The sequence below is a fragment of the Schistocerca piceifrons genome, chromosome 3, assembly GCF_021461385.2.
Source record: "Schistocerca piceifrons isolate TAMUIC-IGC-003096 chromosome 3, iqSchPice1.1, whole genome shotgun sequence".
In the NCBI taxonomy this organism is placed as follows: domain Eukaryota; kingdom Metazoa; phylum Arthropoda; class Insecta; order Orthoptera; family Acrididae; genus Schistocerca; species Schistocerca piceifrons.
In genome coordinates, this window is record NC_060140.1 from 421,951,897 (window position 1) to 421,972,102 (window position 20,206).

The following is a 20,206-nucleotide window of genomic DNA, read 5'->3' on the forward strand; positions in this document are numbered from 1 at the left end:
GCTGATTATGAGCATGACACGGAACTGAAGAGCACTGAATGGGCAACGCTTGTGGCATCAACACATTTGACTGCAGCTAGATTTTAGGTGCCAGCATTACCATTTACTGTTGTGGTTTGGTACAGTATATAGCAGCTTGTGAAGTATTTTTGTGGCTGTAGGTTTGCTGATGCAGGCAGATACTCATAGTACAGCAAAGTACTCATCTATTCAATTTTGGATGGTTGGTACATGGAAAAAAGTGAAATGTATTGGTGAATTGCGAGACACGATGGTATATGCCAGAGACAGAGAATGAGCACGTCAAAAATCACATGAAGCTGTCAGTCTTGCTAACCTGCAGCCCACCATTTAGGTAGATGTTCTCGTGTGTGTGTGTGTGTGTGTGTGTGTGTGTGTGTGTGTTTGGGTGGTAGGGAGGGGGGGGAGGAGGTAAATTAATCATCGAATTCCAATCATATGTATCTGTTTATTTACCTGCAGCATCCAGCAAGTGTCCTATAAAATCCAGTTATGACAATGTACCACACCATTACTTTTAGATTTTGTCAGAATCGTTTGAAGAAGACTCCATAGGTAAGGGGATGCTTATGCACCAACCAGTCTTGAAGTTCCCCCTGTTACCTGCCAGTGTACCTGACCTCAGTTCTGTTGAATACATCAAGGATATCATCAGCTGCTGCCTTCATCAGGGCAAAAGGGCTGCTACATGCTGGTAGGTTTTGTGTGTCTGATTCAATTTCTCAGGAATGTGTCACGCACTGAAAGGCAGTGAGCTGCTGTATTATTTACCATCTTTTCTTTGACAGTAGGTTGTAAACTGTGTGATGCTGCCCAGGCAAAGTATTGACTTGAAAATCAAATAAAAAGTGAACAAGAATTTATGAGACCTGCTAAGGAAAATTTGCAGACATTGTAGTTACATCTGTCATGATGCTCTGTTCTGCATAGATTCTGAACTCTGAAACTGTGAATGTTTGTTCAGTGTCTTTATGCTAAACCAAGACAAACTGCATTGACCATTTCTGAACATCCTTGAGAACAGACATTGAACAGATTGTTAGTGATAAAGGGACAGCAACAATGCAATAAGTTAATTTCTTGTCATTAGGAAGTATTTTGTTTCTCAAATAATTACGTTGCTTCTTTGCAGCAGCTCTGTGCATTACCCATCCCTTTTTATAGTTATTAAAAGTAAAAATAACTACCATGTGCCAGTGCCCGGAAATTAGGAAACATTTATATGTAGGTGAAGGGTTGTGCTTCATGTTCAAACGATATTTTGTTACATTTTATTTTGTAACTGGCAACTGATTAGAAATAGTCAGTGCAAAAGGCTGTTGCTAAGCATGATGAACTAAGCGACTGCAACTGTGTGTGAAGCATGAAGTACAGTTTATTTGATTGCTGTAAATGCAAAACTCTGTTACATTCGTCAGGTAATTCTTGTGTAATTACTGAATGTGGCTAGTGGTCAGGAGTGCTCCTTGATTTTCAAGAATGAGGTAATGTTTTCATATTCTTAGTAAGAAGATACCACAAAACCTTAAAGCATTATGAAAGTTCGAGATTAGTAAACATATAATTGTGCATAAAATTGGCACTGAAATTCTTCCTTTCTATAAAATCATTGCATTGGGATTTCATTGATGTAGTTACTCAGTTTCTACACGAGTCAGATGGTTGTTCATGAGCAGTTGAATTACACACCTGTCTAGCAACATGGAGAAACCTCTTAGTTCTTGTGGAATATCAGAATATCACAAGTGCTGATAAACAAGTCTTTTTCATCCTACACTTTACTGCCATGCTGCTGATACGTATTAAGTTTGATGACATAACAACAGTGAGAGACTCCAAACAGTTCTAGTCATCATGGTGGTTAGACTGCTGTCTCCAACACAGGCAGTTACCAGTAAAGGAAGCATTGTCCTTGTGGTAGTATTATGCTTATTTGCCACAAAGATAGATTACTAACAGACACTGTTGTTTTGAAACAATTACTTTTTATTTTTTCTTGTGATGCTGTTAAGACTTAATGTACTACAAGATAACTATTACCAAGGACAGTTATCATTGTTACTTGCATAGGTCATTGCTGGCCTGTGCAGAAATACTGCAAAGCCAAGTTCTCTCATGAAAGTATTCTGATCTAGATACACGTTGTAAACTAGTAGATAACAAGTTTCTCTGGGAGATATTTGACCAGATCATTAATATTAAATGATTTTTCAATAAGAATCCCCAGAATACTGTAATAAGTTCATAGAATCTGTAGGCTGGAGCAAAATATGAGGGTGTGAGTTAAACTGAGACTGAGATAGAAGTAACTTGGAGTTTGAGTGTGTGGAGAAATAGATATGTGATAAATGATAGATATTGTTAATAACACAGGAAATACATTGGAATTTATTCTGTATGAAGAAATAAATACAAGCAAGTTGGTGGGAGAAAGAAACCATATGTTTCTTTTATAATGATACATTAAGCAATGTCTTCAGTAAATTGTGCTCCTTGGATTGAATTGTAGTGGTGCTGAATGACATAATATTGTTTCTGTCCATACATTACTAATGCTTATAAACAGTGCAACAAAGTGTGCATGGGAAGATTTACCGAAATGAAAAAGTACATCTGTTGATGGATGAGATGTGTGTGTTCACAGAGAATTCTAAACATGCACTACTGCTCTTTATCTCCCTTTGTGCAAAGACCACATTGATAAAATGAACTTACAGGCAGTTTTCTCTCCCATTCGTTGTTGATCAATGGAAAATTTAGCCCGTTGTGCTTACTGGTAATAGATATACTCTTATTAAAACACAAAGTGATCCTTTTCTACTTTTTCATTGCAATGCACCTTATCATCTATTGAAGAAATAGTCAGGATTTGTTAGGTTTTATCATATTTTACTTATTGATATTGTTTGGTGGTATCTAAGTGTTTTTGCATTTCAGTCTCACATTTTTTATCTTTTCCACCATAAAACCTGGTCAGTACGTACCTTCAGGAAACATAATTCCCAGTACTGTCAATAGAAAATACTTAAAGGAGAATGTTTTCTGTTTTGAATGTTTATATTGGAAGTACTGGGACTTTTTTTCTCGTGAAGGTAAATACTGACCAAAATTTCTATCTCTTGTAATGTTAAGTTTCCTTGCTGCAGTTAGCCTTTTGATACAAGTTGTCATAAAATTTAAATATTTTTTATCTCAAATTTCAGAAGTGAGTGAGTCAGAAATTAATTATAAAGGTAGACTACTGTAAGATAGGTTTTTTTTACAAAATACATCTTCATTTTATCGATTAACAGTTTGTCCCTGTGGCACGAATTCATGATGAACTGATCCTTCAAAGTCAAAGAAAACTATCAGCATGGCTTTGACATGTGATACGACCTGACAAGCTTTTTTTGGTCTCTGAGAACATTTCCCGACCCGCAGTGAAGACTGAACTTTGGTCTCAACATCATAACCATTGCTGCACGTCTTGTCACTAGTTATAATTCACTTATGGAACATCTCATTCTCATTTGCACAATCCAAAAGCTCTTCACAGATTCCGAGCTTAAGATCTTTCTGGTCTTGACTCATGAGCCATGGGACGAACTTGGCAGCAACATGATGCTTTCCAAGATGCTGTGTCAGGATTTCATGACATGGTCAAACGAAATGTTACATACTTCTGAAATCTTTTGGATAGTCAGTCTTTGATCACTATGCACAATTCCGTTGATGTTCCTGACATGAGCATCATTGGTAGACGTCGAAGGGCATCTTGATTGAGGGCCATCTTTAACCTCTGTCTGCCCATTTTTAAACCGCATGAACCCAGGATTGCTGGAAATCAGGATATTTCAAACATGAGGAAGGGAATTTAAAAAAAAAAAAAAAAAAAAAAAATGAAATGATTTGTTTACTGAGATGGCATGCATTTTAGTAGGCTTGTAGGCTGGGTGCAGCTGAGTACGTGCACTGCTTCCCTACTACTGCTTCTCCCCTTCCTACCTCTCCCCCTCAGCTTTCAGCAGTGCTGCCACCACTTCTTGTCATTTGCCTAGCAGCTGTTGGCGAGAGGCAGGGAGGCATGATTAGTGGTCTGTTTGTATCTGGTTCTCAGAGACTGTAGATGCAGCGGCCGTAGACAGCAGTCATGTGTGCATGAATTGTGTGTGAGTGATCGTGTGAAAGTGTGTGTGCTCTCGTTTTGTGACAAAAGCTAAGGCTGAAAATTTATTTGTGAGAGTGTGATTGTCTTTTCTACATGCCTGTCTGTGCCTTAGCAATCATCTTTACAGTGAGTTGCTACCTATAATTATTTTTGATTCTCAGAGTATTGGAACAAATTATCTGTTGCATGGAATGATCACCATGGCCTCATTTCCTCAATATGCTATCAGTAGCTCGTGAACAGCTGGCCGCACGAGTGGATTTCCACAGCAAGTCAAAACCGCAGGCTGCACAATACCTGTAAAATATAGACATAACACAGTGGTTAATAACAGACAGTAATGAATATAGTAGATCCAACATGTTATTGGTGGTCACCTACAGTGTTGGTTTACACAATTCTTCCCCGCCTTACACACTTCTTTAAAGAGACCTACTTTTTTCTGAGGTTGTTTCTGAAACCAGTGAAGGAATTTTAAATTTGTCTTGCAACTCCAAGGAAATACATATTTTTGTCATCAAATGTGTTTTGTTTTATTGAAATAAAATAACATCCTTGGTCTTAATGAAACACGTATACCATTTGTTTCGCTTTCTCCATCTAAAAACAATTCATTACAAAAGCTGTTGATGTTAGTAATTAAGATTTTTGCTCACATCAGGAAACTCCATGTTCTTGCAAGTGTTTTTTTTAGATATTTCCTCGTTTGCACTATAGTTTCCTGTACTGTAGCTACAAAGACAGATTGTCAACTTATGCCCTATCTAAAAATTTGTTAGGGAAAAATGCTAAAACTTGTCTGGAAATCAGGGAATTTGCCTTGGGGAAGTGGCAACCCTCAAATCATTAGTAACACCAAGTATGGCTTAAGCACTCATCACTGTAGGCTTCCTGCATCATTTAGTGTGTCTCTGTAAAGGTTTCTCCAGTTTCACGCAAAATTTAATGCAGACGCATTGCTCCTCTGACTCTACCACCTTGAAATTCACAAACTTTGCTGTACAGTTCTCTACACAATACAGCACTGAACAATAGGTAATAGACATACAACAATGAAACTACTGGCAGGTGCACTTTAAACACAAGCATGTGCAGGGATGCCAACCACATTTTGCTCCAATACACCATTGGCGTGGAATTATAAATGTTCCGGAATTTTTTGAACAGAACTCATATGTAATATTACATGTCCTGTTGGCATTTGAAACAGCTTCCAGTTGTCTTGCAATGGATAAATACAGGCCTTGTGTGGTTTTCAGGAGAACTGATACCATTCTTTCTGCAAAATAGTGGCAAGTTCAGAAACATTGATGGAAGCATATAGCGATCATGCAACCTTACCCATTGTAGACCACAAAGACTCAGTAATATTGAGATTATGTGATTGGTGACCAGGGGGAATGTGACAGTTTATCCTTGCTCACACAATTCCAGTCCCAGACAATTTAGAGCTGGGTGAACAGGGCCCCTGTTATCTTGTAATACAGCGTTACCATTGGGGAACTAACATTGTACCAAGATGTGACCTGATCAGCCAAAATAGTTATATGGTCTGTGGCAGTAATGTGACCTTGCAGAGTAACTGTGAGGCCCATGGAATACCATGAATGGCTGCCCAACTCATCTTTGAACCACCACCATGTTTCATCCTTGGGGTGAAAACACAGCCGGAAGTTGGAAACAGTGTGAAACAAGGCTCATCTGAACAAATGACTTTTCCCCATTGCTCTATAGTCCAGTTTTTATTTTATGAAATCCACTGCCTTAAAAAAATTCTGCTAGAGTTTCAACATTACTTTTTTCTTGCACCTACCCATTCTTTGTCATCAGTGTCAGTGCTTTCTTTTTACGCTTCCTATTGACTATTATTCAAGCACTGAATCCAATAACTTGATGCTCTGCCACTTCATTTATTCATCGGTGAAATGTGTTCCAACCTTTTGTATAGTTTTGCCATAGTTTGCAGGTGAATCTTTTCTCACCATTCAGCTGTTGCACCATTAATTTCAGACACTTCACTACACACAGACTGCATCATGTTGTAGGTCATGTAGTCACTTGTGTCCAAAATTAAATTGTCTTATAATTCGCAAAACAAGATGATACAGAACAATAGTACTACTTCAGTAGAAACAAAACTGATTGTGTGACTAAACAGTTATTTGCTATGGTACATTAGTGGTGTTATTTTTTACTGTCGCCATAGGGTGTAACATGTTTTAAACTAGTCATCTCGGAGACGTTCTTTCTCCCTACCAGAAAATGTAGTATATGAGGCTCCATGGAAAAGGAACAAGGTTCATGCAGCAAATTTGTGTAAATACCAATTATGGTCAGTTAGTGGTGCCTGCCTTCAAAGTGAAAGCTGTTTGTATCCACACACATTTGCATTGATACTTTCTATTGCTCAAAACATTTCTGCATATTGTTGTTTGTGAAAATGTTCAAGAACTTCATCTTTTTGCTCTCCAATGCAAGCCCATGACTGTAGTGACCTATTATTGATTTTAATGAATATTGGTGCAGTACAAAGAAAAAGGCTGAAAAATGTCACACACTAATATGCCACAGCCAATAGTACTGTTGTAATGAAAGTAATCCTGACGTACATGACAGCTGTACAGAAACCTTCAGACAGTAAGGTATTCACATGACGATAAGAATGTGCAGTGGTTCCTCCTCCTGTGGATCAAAATATAGAGAATGGTTTGCAGTACTCCAACATACAGAGACTGTGTATGTTTAAGCGGGCTTGTGTGAGAAGTGAGCTCCACTCTAGCTGCATGTTGTACTCGCGTTGCAATGTTTATTCACAAGGCTAATCTTGTCTGTCCAGGCATTAACACAATCTGATGAAACCCAGACCACATTCACAATAGAAAAGGTACATATGCTGCTGCAGGATGCTGTTGACCACACCTCACAAAGTACCCATAGGAAACATATGCAGTGGCATATGCTGTGTGTGTGTGTGTGTGTGTGTGTGTGTGTGTGTGTTTTGGTGATGCTTGTTTGGCCAAAAGCGTGTTTGACAGTCTTTTTGTCGTGCCTATCTGTGACTGAGCATTTATGCTATATGTTTCATAATTTTGTTTTTGTTCTGTCGTGGACTTTACATTGTTTTATGTGCTGCAGACATTTACCAAATATATGTATAAAGTCTGTCACTTGTTTGTGAAATTGAACAATTACTACACAAAAGCATACGAATTCATTTTTGGGGAACTGTCCTCTGTGCACATCCTGTAAAGAATATTGCAAGTTCCTTGTGTATTACTTTACTAATGAGTGTTGAACCTTATCATAGATTTGTAACAGATTTAATAAATATACAAATTAAGAACAGCTCACAATGTTGTAACTATTGTATTGTATTGTTACGCAAACTGAAATGAACTCCAGTTAGAACAATTAATGGTTTGTAGTCAGTAGTGAGATACAAATTGAGCAATATTCAGCCATAAAGATACACCTGAAGTTTTTTTGTGACTATTTTTGTTATAGACACCATTGCTATGTGCCATTTCCATTTATGTGTGTGAGAACAGCTATTGCCATACCATAAATTATCAGAGACCAGAATCAAATTTTATCAGGTAGAAAAGGTATTATATGGAAAAGTATTTAGAAGACTCTGAAATGGGCAGAAAATTTGAGTTTCATTCGTTGAATATAGGAAACATACCCCATACAAAGAAGAAAATCACTTGGTGGACATTGAAATAAACATTTGTGGGCCTCTGCAACTTATCTATAGCCTCCCGTGGTGCTGACTCTGATGACTTAGAAATCAAATGTGCATTTCTTATTTGTTGATACCAGCAGCATTTTCTGCAACTGCTGTTTATCTGTCTGTAGAATTCGTTGCGTATCATCAAGGGAGTGACTGTTTTATTTTGTTGCTTTTTTGCCAAATTTCCTGATCAAGAGCCAATTGTACAGCAGCATCTCACTTGAAGGGTGTCTGCATAGGGATCTGTGCGCTCCAAATTACCATATGAAAATTTGCTCTTTTTACTGAGTCCTTGCAAAGTAATAGTCCACATGTTATGTGATTAGTCCGGTTGCTTGTAAGGTGAAGAAATTTTAGGCTGGCAGTTACAATGTAATGTTTGTGGCAAAAATTTTCAGACATTGTTGAAAGATAAAACTGCTGGTGCAGACAAAGGAATTAACTTTTCTAGTGGTATAAATGTTACAAATGCTGCATAAAAAAGAACCTGTATAACAGAGGGCTTTACATTGGCTCTTATGCTGATAAAATACTTCTAGCCAGTGGTACAATATGTGCATAAAATAGATCTTGCATTAGTGGCAATCATTATAATACGAAGCAGAAGACATTTATGTGTGTGGTGAAGAACAACTCCATGTTGGTGGTTCAGATATCTCTGATAACAAGTGATGCCAGTACTGTTGTAGCAAATAACTTAAATAGACCATAGGTTTGGTTGATATGATTATTAATCCATTGGGCCATAACAACATAACATACCTCCTGTATGGCTGAAATTTAGTGTTTAACCAAGAGTAAAAAGCGCTGTCAATAAGGGTAGACAGAATAAGCATATACTACCAGTGTTTCAATCCAGTTGAGCATAGACTGCTTATGCAGACTGCATAAGACTGCTTATGAAAATTGCAGTGCCATGAATAAACAATAGAGAAAATCCATGGATTGTATTCTACACATGAATTATATTGGATACAGATAAATTTGTGCATGAACAGACCAGTAAAATAATAATATGTGCCCCAAATCAGTATTTGGTTAACTACAATAAAAACTTTCAGCATATCTTGACATCGAAGCTAGAAAGCTTTCAGTATGACATTTAAAGAGTTGAAATGTTACCTGCATTGGCTATTGAATGAGAGTAATTGAACTGGCAGCTTGCTACATAACATACGTGTTCAGCGGACATCATGCTAGCTGAATGAGGAAACCAGTGTGGCATGGTATCTCTTATGTAGAGTTGATATATTGAATGTACCATGCCACTAGGAATGAGAATTTCCCTGTCTGAAAACAGTCCCAGCAATGATTCTCTGATGTTTGAGAATATGTGCAATTCTGCACAGCAGTGTTACCCATTATATATCACAACATTATGTTGTCCATTCACTTGTTATGATGATGCTAGACACTTGAGATTTATCACAAAGGAATTTTTGGTTGGTCTTCTTCAGCGAAGTCATTGAAGTTAGACATTGGATTTATAGAAGGAATACACGGACATATTACCACATAATATTTTTGTACTTATGAGACAGACAGACTAAGAAGCTGTTAAATTCATTTCCCATGTACTAAATAAATGAAACATGCTACTTCTTGTGGAGCTTATCCTGGGTTTAAATAAATTAGCAACAAATAGAATAAAACACATACACCATCATTCAATGCAATAACTTCTTACTGAGCTTCTGAGACCCTAAAATGGACAACTTATCCACTGAAGAAAATGATATCAGATGAGATGACACAGTGGTTGAAACACTGGATTTACCCTTGGTTGGAGCAAGGTTCAAATTATGTTTATGGTGGATTCTCAAGATGCATTAAACTAAATACTGTAATAATTCCTTTGAAAAAGACAAGCTGATTTCCTTCCCTTTGCTTCTCAAACCAAGCCTGTGCTCCACTTCGTCATATCATCGTCATCATAATCGTAATTGTCATCTTCATCATCATGAAATTTAACCATAATCTTCTCCTCTTTCACAGTGGTCACTGCTTGTTGGTTTCCTGTGGTATCGTACTTCATTTACCCTTCAAGCAATGAATGATAGAACTTACTGTTTTATTTGTGATGGGTAAAATGTATTAAAAGTTCAGGATGAAGTGGCCTACTTCCATCAGTCTAAAATATATTTGAGTAACAACAATTTGGAAAGGGCAGACTGCTACACACTACGTAGAGGAGGCAATTGAGTCGCAGATAGGCACAACGAGAAAGAATGCTAAATATATTCAGCTAACGGATTAAATCCTCCATCAGACGTAAAAAGCTCTCTCTCACTCACTCACACACACACACACACACACACACACACACACACACACACACGGGGCCACAGTCATCTCCAGGCACTAATGCCTTGAGACAACAGTGGCTAGTGTGTGCGAGTTGTGAATGTGTTTGTTTCTTCTTCATCTGATGAAGAACTTAGTTCGATAGCTCAATATGTCTACCATTATTTTTGACCATACCTGCCTGTGACTCAATACTTCCTCTGTGTGCTGAGTAACAATCTATCATTTCCATTTTGTTGCTATTCTTTCCATTTTGTTGCTATTCTTTCCATTTTGTTGCTACACCAACCTGTATTTTACATTGTTTGATATATTTCAGTAACTAAGACATCATTACATATTCTGTACCACTTGTATAATGGGTCTCTTGCTTCAGTCTGATTCAGTCATATATACTAGATATCACTGTAGCCAGTTTCTGCTTTTCAGGCAATTTAATAATGTTTGGCAGGAACAATGCTCACAGTGAAGCATCTCTTAAAAGTGTAATTGAAAAGTTTTGTCAATTTGTAATTGGAGCCTCTACACAACTTCCCTTAATGCAATAGCACTTTAACTAGGAAAGCAAACAGCATTGAATAGCTCATCATTGTGTTTGACAATTATAACAGTAATAAGTATGTGGATAGGAACACATTTCACTGTGAAACCTAGCTTTTCATGTTCAGCAAAATGTTTTAGCAATTAGTGTCATGAATAGACTCGGCCAGCTTCTTCATGATGTGCCTGCTAAATAAAAATTTGATAAGGTTGTGGTCAACAGACATTAGATTAGGTTACTTACGGAAAGTACACTAAAGGTAAAAGTCTACTTAGTAATTTCTTAGCTTGCTTAGAAACTATTTTGTCAGTGTGACATGAAGATATTAAGTTATGTGATCATTTAATTCTTTTATAAATTGTGTTAAATCACTACAGGGGGAAAATGCAATGCCCCCCCCCCCCCCCCCCCCCGGACGATGTTCAGTGCCACCAAGGTGTAAAATGTGCATACAGTGTGTTAGTGATTCATTTGTCACAGTCATCAGCAATCAGACGGGTCTCAGGTGGCACATCCTCTGTTTTGATTCTGCAGGCAATAAGTGTGCTGAGTTTAGAATGAACAGTGTTTGCATCATTCATTCTAAGGTACAACCATGCCCTACCAACAAGTATGTACTCGTGATGAACAGCTTTAGCAAGTTGAATGGGATCACATTACGAGCATGTAGGATGCTGAATGTATCTATTAAAGGATTTCTGCACATTTTGGGCACAATGTATTGTTAGTGTGTTGATGCTTTCAACAGTGACCTGTGGAGCATTCCCACTCTATGGAACAGGTTCTAGACATCCGCGTAGTATGGACACAATGTCAATTATACATATTGTGTGGACAGCAGTGACTGACCAATCATCATCCAGGGACAAAATCTGGTCACATGTTGCACCTGTTGCATCATGAGGGACCATTGTGAACTGTCTGCTGGCAGTGGGAATAAGAATACTTGTGAATCTAGCCAGTCTATCACTGACACCATGACACCGCCAGTGATGGGTACTCTGGTGTCATGAAAGGGTTGACTGGAGAGTGGAATGGCACTCGTCTTCAGTGATGAGACTTGGTTCTGTCTGTGTGCGGGTGTTGAACATAAATGTGTATAGCGTAGACTGGTGATCTTTCTATTGCAAAGTGCATTCACCTATGACCTATAGGTCCCATTCCAGGCTTCATGATATCTGGGGGATCATCAGTTACAACACACAGTCACATTTGGTGTCCCAGCAGGGTAAAATAACCAGTACTCACTACATTGCACAGGCTCTTATCCCCTTTGCTACTGCCATTTCTTCAAAAGGAAGGTGATGTGCTTTTTCGACAGGACATTGCACATCCACATATGGCTGCTGCAACGCAATGTGCTCTTCATGGTATAGAACAAATGCTGTTGGCAGCAAGATCAGCAGATCTCTTGCCAGTTAAACATGTATGAGATGTGATGAAGAGGGAACTTACTTCTTTTCCGGGGATTGTAAGAGCCACTGCCCTATTAAACAAAGGGCACAAAATGTCAGATAATGTATCGCACGATGCTATTCAGTACCTGTATGATCATTTCCATGGAAGAATACATGCCTGTGTTGCTGCCAGAGGAGGATACACTGCGTAATGATGCAACTATTTGCACACACTTTACTCTGATATGGTTTTTCATTTGGTCTGAATTTGTTACCATTTACTCCTACAATGATGAACTACCTGCCACCTCACTTGTCAATAAAATGACCTTGTCCTTGAGGGTGTTTCATTGTTGTCTGGTAGTGTATATGAGCTTAGGCATTTGCCAAAGTACTGAAAAATTGCATTTTTTTTTGTGGAATAGATTATTTACTAAGTACAGACGTAATCCGTTGTTGATGACTAGTGACCAAGCAAGGTGGCTCAGTGCTTAACACAATGGACTTGTATTCGGGAAGACGACTCTTCAAATCTGCATCTGACCACCCAGATTTAGGTTTTCTGTGATTTCACTAAATAGCTCCAGGCAAATGTCGGAGTGGTTCCTTTGAAAGGGCATGGCTGATTTCCTTTACCATTCTTGACATAATTTGAACTTTTACTCCGTCTCTAATGACCTCAGTGTTGATGGGATGTTAAACCCAATCTACTTTCCTTCCATCAAGGGCTAGTTATGTATCATTGATTCTCTTGAGACTATGGTCAGTGTGATTGCTGAGTGATTTTAGATGAGGAAAATAATTACTGTAGTTATAAATATGGACATGCAAATGTAGTGGAAATTATGAATGACCTAAGTTAACATATCTGAATGAAAGCCATTATCCTATAGAAGAAAACTCACAGAATTCCAGCAAGAATTGGTTTTTTTAAGTATCTGTATCTACACTAATAATAAATCTGTAAAATTATCATGTCTTTCTCTTTCTCTGTTTGAGCACGTTAATCAACTACTAGATGAATTTTCTTGGGGATTTTACAGATAACTTCAGCATAACTTGGGGCGCTGTACAGGCTTCATTTCATCAAAATTGGATCACAGCAAATAAAGATATCATATTTGAAAGTTTTATCCATACTAATTTTATAAATACAAAAGTAGCTTTGTCTATTATGTTTTCACGACTAACCTGCTGAAATGATTTTCATGAAACTTGGTTTGGAGATAGGTTGAACCATGAGGAAGAGCACGCACTACTTTACAAAGTGTGTAGTACATTATATTTATTGATTTGAAGAATGTTACACCAATTAGGGAAAAATACTTACTCTCTCAGAAAGCTATTTGCTTGACTTTTGATTGTTATTGTATTTGTGAAAATGTTTTTATGATTCAATGTAATGAATACAATGCTTCTACCATCCTCAGTGTGTGTAATTCATACTTCCACGCCATTTGTTGCATAATGTACATGTTGTATAATATATATAGCTAAATCAATAGCACGATGCATAGATGCGCACTCGTTCCATCACCCTTTTTATGTGCTGCTCGGCAGTGATGCTGCATATGCGGATGCGTTGTGAGTTGGTACAGTTTGGGAGGGGGTGAGTGAGGTGCACACCACAAGCTATGCTTACCCGAAACAGGTAGACAGGTGGAGGCAGCTGATGTTACTGCATGTACAGTAGCTCACTTAGTCAGCATCACTCATCACAACAAAGCTATTGTTTTGCCAAGTCTAGCTATTGGTAACATCTGATTTAAAAATATGTAGCCACCTCATATGTACTTACTGAACAGATACAATGATGAGAGGAGGAAAATAAAGCAATCTTTATCTATGCTCTAGCTCTAAATAGGAAGGAAGGCAGACAAGCATAACATCTTTCTTTTCTTGAGTACATTAAATACTGATTTCAGGAATGTGGTTAGCTATAAAATATCCAAAAATTGGGTAAAGTTTCTTCCGAGGATGAAGTCTTTCACGAAGGCATTATTGTGTAAAACATTCTCAAACTACTAGCCATGTCAGTTCAGGGTAAAACCTTGCGCATTCTACAGTTACCTCTATTGTCTCCATCTGGAGCAACTGACTGTCCAAATTGCTGCTGTGGTGGCCTTACATAGCTCATAGACGGCTTCAGATTGGTTGGTAAACATAACATAAGGTTGGCAGTATTATAGACCAATCAGAAGCTGTCTTTGAGCCATTTAGGGCCACCACAACATCAGTTTTGATAGTCAGTTGCTCGTGACAAAGCTGATGGAGGTAATTGTCAAAAAGGCTAGGTTTTACTCTGAACTGACATGACAAGAAGTCCAAGAGTGTTTTACGTTTCTTCTAATTGGAAAGCAGAAAATGTTGAGCAAATGTTTAAAGATGGTAATTAACTGTCATGTAGCAATGTGTGGTGTCATTGGAACAGAAAAAAAGATAGGCATATGCTTGATATCACACAACTAGAAGTTCTTTTCTCAGCGCAAAAGAGAAGGTGGGAGGGAGATTTCAAAATATTGAGGAGTTGGTAAATAAAGCAACTCAATGACTGGCTATGTATCTGTACTGTAATTCATATACTTGTGTTTTACTCGGTGTTGTCTGCTTCTCGTGACAGTACTGTCTAAACACTGATATGTTTTAAAATTTTTTTGAGGAATGAATGCCTGACTTTGAAAGGTTGAGATTCAGGTAACTTACTTATCTGCCAGCCTTTGTGCTGTATCACTGCGTAGACAGCTGTGGTAGTCAAAAACCTTGAGATCTTCACTACCATCAAGGCATTGCACAACATATTACCAGCGAGTTCCATGGGAGTGTATGATCATATGGCCAAGTAACTTGGAGGTGTCATGCAAGATCTTTATGTTTGGAGCATCAGAGTGACCGGGTTTTCTGAGAGTTTCCTGATCTTTTTTCATTTTCTGATGAAGATGGTAGCCCTGCTGAATGCATTCTCCTTAAACAGTCCCTGTGAAAGTGTAAGATGAAATTCTGCTTGTAGAGATCTTGCCAATAGCTTCTAGATGAAATAAACCAGGATAGCTTAATTATCTGATGCCATAGTAACGTAGGGTTGAAACAATGAAAAATGACACAGTTCCTTTATTTTGTACAGTACTTACAATCAAAATCTGATGTTGGTGAGCAAGATAAATGCTGTATTGTTGAAAAATGATCTGAACTGAAATAAGTATTTCCTGTAAATATGAGTTCAAGAACAGCATGAGATGGAATTGAAACAAGAATTGTCAAAGTGGCAAAATGTCAGACATGGGAATAATTTTAATCATAATGTTGTTATGAAATTTGATTGTTAAAGTATGACATGGGAGTTGTAAGTTGGATAGGCTTTGGTACATAGGGTGTATCATAATTAATGGCATAAACACTTACAGTTGACAGTACACATTACTAGAAGCAAAAAAGTCTCAGTAAACATAGGGTCGAAAATGCATACCTTAAGAGCTACGAGCAATTTTTCATCTTCAATACTGTGAATCAAATCTCTTCTACTGCAAGTTCTTTGTTTTCCATATTTTGGGAACTGGTAGCATGGACCAAAACAAGAAAAAAAAGTCCAGTAAACATGTCCTCTAAAATGCATTCCATAAGAGCTATGAGCACTTGTTCATTTTTGCTACTTTGAAACACAACTCTTCTAATGATCAGTTGCTCGTAACTTTTAAGGTATTCATTTTAGAACTCATGTTTGCTAGACATTTTTTTTCTTATTTTGGTCCATATTGCCACTTCCCAAAATATGGAAAGCAAAGAACTTGAAATAGAAGAAATTTATTTCACAATATCGAAGGTGGAAAAATTGCTCGCAGCTCTTAAGGTGTGCATTTCCAACCCTACGTTTACTGAGACTTTTTTACTTCTAGTATGTGTACTTTCAACTGTATGCATTTATGCCATTAATTATGATACACCCAGTATAGCTTTCTCAGAAATATGGGCAGAGTAGCACTGCATAATTAAGGCATCTTTTGTTAACTGGCATCATAATACAAGGAAAAACGAAATCATAGAAACTCATTATACAGACAAATTATTGAAAATATTGTTCATAGTAATCACACAAATATGAACGGACAGAAATGAAAAATTTCTGAAGTGTAGTGAAAAAAATATATATATTTGACCTGAAAATTGTGTGTGATTTATGTTAAATTTTAAAAACTTGTAAAACTAGCCAAAATAAGCAAAACATATTACAGCCAAGTATACTGTTATTTATTTAGTTATGGGGTTTCATAAATTTTAAGTAAATCACTCAGCACAAACTGTGCCTTAATTCTTGATGCTTAAACACTTAAAAATTCCAACAGTATAACAGTACCTAAAATAAAGGAAAAGCAACAATCCACCTGCAGCAGACTGCTGTGGGGTGCATAGAAACGCATAACAGAAAACGGTATCCACACTAGCTTTGGAGCTCTTGCCCTTTTTATAGCGAAAGTACAATATACTGAGAAAGAATTATGAAGCTGAAATTATGGGCTTTCTGATGTGTATGATTGTTCATTATCTCCTAAGGTTGTGTGCTACTGATATCAACATGCTTGCAGTGCCTCACAACCAAAGAAATGGTTTTGATGTATAGTGTTTGAAATTAGGAGTGTAGGTGAATTTATTGTAAGAGCAAAGCTGTAGTTTCATGAATTTATCATCACTTTAAGAAAATACTGCATTTCGGAAAGATGCAATATGAATTTCATCTCACTCATATTTTTGTTCTTTCAGGTTGCATACAAAGCAGAAAGAACTAGTGGACAAGTGCAACGCAAGCTTTTCTCGGACTCGAGAGCTGGTGCAGGTGAAGTGGGATTTATTGCAATTCCGAAACGTTATCGTAAGACTGATGTACGATACTCACGGATGGGAGCAAGTGACTTCAATTTTGAACAGTACAATGGTACTGGCTTATGTGGACTTGAAGCAACATTAGCAAATTCATATTGCAATGCTATGATACAGGTGAACAATGTAACAATTTAATTGTATTTATATGAGTTCATTGCACGTGAAATATTCATTTATATTATTACTTTGTTAATACACAGGTTTTGTACTACACTGAGAGTGTTCACAATCTCCTGCTTTCACACTTATGCTGCAAGGAATTCTGCCTGTCATGTGAGCTTGGATTCCTCTTTCATATGCTGGATAATTCTCAAGGACTTCCATGTCAGTCCAACAACTTCCTCCGTGCTTTTCGGACTGTGCCTGAAGCTTCTGCTCTTGGATTAATCCTCTCTGACCGGAATCCAGAGGCTCGTAGAAGGGCTAACCTCATTAGTCTTATACAGGTAATGACATTAATTTGCAGATATATCTTCTTCATCAGAATATATGCCTTAGTCATAGCTGTTGCCATTTGGAGTGTGTCCTTTGGCCTAGCATGGGATTCATTCTGAGGTCTGCCTTAATTTAGTCATTGCATTAGGCTTTGGAGGTTGCTTGTATAGAGAACAGACTGACTGTGTTGTCAGGAATTTTCTAAGAAATCTTGAAACTCCAATAGTATTCACTACAGTGAAAACGAAATACTTTTATTAGATTTACTTTTGTCCCATAGATCTATAATAAGGGGATCTCCAAGGATGTAGAACATGTCATAAAACAAGAATACGTACTACACATTTATGTCTTAAAAACAGAAATGGTGCTATGGATGTGGAATAAGTGAAGAAATCTTAAACATGTTTCCAGTTAAGAGATAATAATTAACTTATTACAAAACTTGTAAATGTACAATACGTTGGGGTGCACATGATAATTTTTGGGCTATTGGAAACTTGCGACATCAAAGAGAAAATCAATTTACAACACTAACTTACATTGAGCAATCACTGCACTGAAGATTTTCAGAAGCCAGAGTTTACTGAATGCAAATATTATTGGATATTATTGATAATATATACAGGGTGATTTTAATTAATGTTATACATTCAAAATGCTGTAGAAATAACAGCACTGGGCAGAATGACGTCACATTGCAACAGAACGTTATCAGAGAAAGGGGAAAATGTATGGCAGAAGAAAAAAAATAGTGTGAAAAGTGATCAATAGATGGTGCTGTATGTATCAGAATACGTAAATGAAAACACCTGTCGTGCACATTGACATGAAGTTGATAAACACACCGGGTACATGGCTTTCTTCCTTTCACATCTGTGACATTTGCCATGACTGTCTCTATGCAGGATCATGCTCTGCTTGTAATGTAAAGCTGTATTACAAGAATGATGACTGTGCACACGTTGCTCTGCAGAAGTTCTGGACACTGAAGGGTTTGAAAAAAGGCGTTGGTTTGATGACTGCCATAGGTTATAGAGAATTGCTCGAACATTGGACTTACCCATGAGCACGTTTCGTAAAATCTTACAAAACATCCTTCTTTGCTGTCCATTCAAAATTACTCATGTGCACGAGTTGCTTCCTGTTGACCTGCCAGCAAGAGAGAGCTTTGCTTTAGAATTTCTTGCTCACATGTAAGTGGAAAATGATTGTCTGTGGAAGATTTTGTGGACAGATGAAGCCGACTTCCATCTGACAGGATATGTCAATACACAGAATTGTTGAATATGGGCAACAGAAAATCCACACGCAAATTAACCAGTACCACTTCATCCTGAAAAGGTTATTGTGTGGTGCAGGTTTACGGCATCGTTTACCATAGGGCCACATTTTTTTCGAAGAGACATGTGCTTCTAGTCCTGTTACTTGTACCGTCACTGGCAAGTGCTATTAGTGTGTCTATTGTGCAGCACCAACACTACAGCTCTCCAACAGTGTGGATGGAATCATTTTTATGCAAGATGGTGCACCTTTGCAAATTGCAAATCCAGTTAAGGAGCTGCTGGAGTGCCATTTCAGAAATGCTAGAATTACCAGCTGCCATTTCCCTAGAGCCCGGCCATCCCGATCACTTCATCTTAATCTGTGTGACTTCTGGCTGTGGGGCTATCTGAAACATGTTGTGTTCAATGTTCTGATTGCAAATTTAGCAGCATTGAAGGCATGCATTGCGCAACACATCCTGAATGTGATTCCAGAAACACTTTGATCAGCTGTGGAACATGCTGTTTCTCAATTTCAACTTCTTGAAGATAACAGTGGACAGTGTATTGAACATGTTTTGTGCCAGTCACACAGAAATTAATAATCCGATTTGAATTTGATTGAAGCTTTTTATGTGGTTTTTGGCCTCAGGACAATTAAAAACTGATTTTTCGCATCCAGTGTGATATAACCTTGCTGTGGTGGATGGACTTACGTTTACATAACTAGCAGTATCACACCTGTATACGGTACCCAGGCACACTGAATAGTACAGTTTGTTTAATGTCAAATGTACACCTTTGGCATTGATGTATGATTCATTTGTCATTTGTGGTTGACCGCAATTAAATTATGATGCTTACAGTGCGATGTCATTCTGACCAGTGGTGTTATTTCTACAGCAGTTTGAAAGTTTGACTTTAATTATAAATACCCTGTACATACCAATAATATATACATACCAAGAAAATTATCATTGGAGCTGCACGAGTCAACCACCAAAAAATCTTTTAGGCTGCTGCTAAACTGAATGTAGGTAAACTTAAAAAAAGTTATTTGGATTGAAAAATATTGTGCTTTGTTTTCAAATATAATTGTTTTCTATTCATTGTATACTCTGTTTTTCTTTTCTGCCCCATTAGATATACAGTGTGTCCCAAAAATTAGGGTCAAAGTTATACACATGGTAGAATGTTTTTTAAATTTAGATTTTTAAAACATTATTTTAACGCTTTTCTAAGCATTTAATTAGTGTGAATACAATATTTGTTTTACGATGCTTCAACCGCAACAAAAGTTCTGTCATAGCACATCTCAAATCTACAGTTGCGATTTTTTTTTTGAGGTGCTGGTATGGCATACCAGTGTGTACTGTAACAAATCAAGCATTGTAAAGAACTAGTAGTTCTTAGTAAAAAAAAAAGTTTTTTTTTTATTTAGACCCTACAGCAACATCTCAAGCTTATAATAGCTTTTGCTTAGTTAAG

The 20,206-nt window shown here is 37.4% G+C and overlaps 1 protein-coding gene across 2 annotated transcripts in view; it reads left to right on the top strand.

Annotated features, from left to right (window-relative positions):
• The window catches only part of LOC124789967 (PAN2-PAN3 deadenylation complex catalytic subunit PAN2), a 297,298-nt gene that overhangs the window by 100,143 nt on the left and 176,949 nt on the right, over positions 1–20,206 (top strand). For both annotated transcript variants that reach the window (XM_047257502.1, XM_047257501.1), the window contains exons 9-10: positions 16,899–17,132; positions 17,219–17,464. In XM_047257502.1, coding sequence (XP_047113458.1) covers positions 16,899–17,132; positions 17,219–17,464 — 480 coding nt within the window. The remainder of the gene's footprint in view (positions 1–16,898; positions 17,133–17,218; positions 17,465–20,206) is intronic.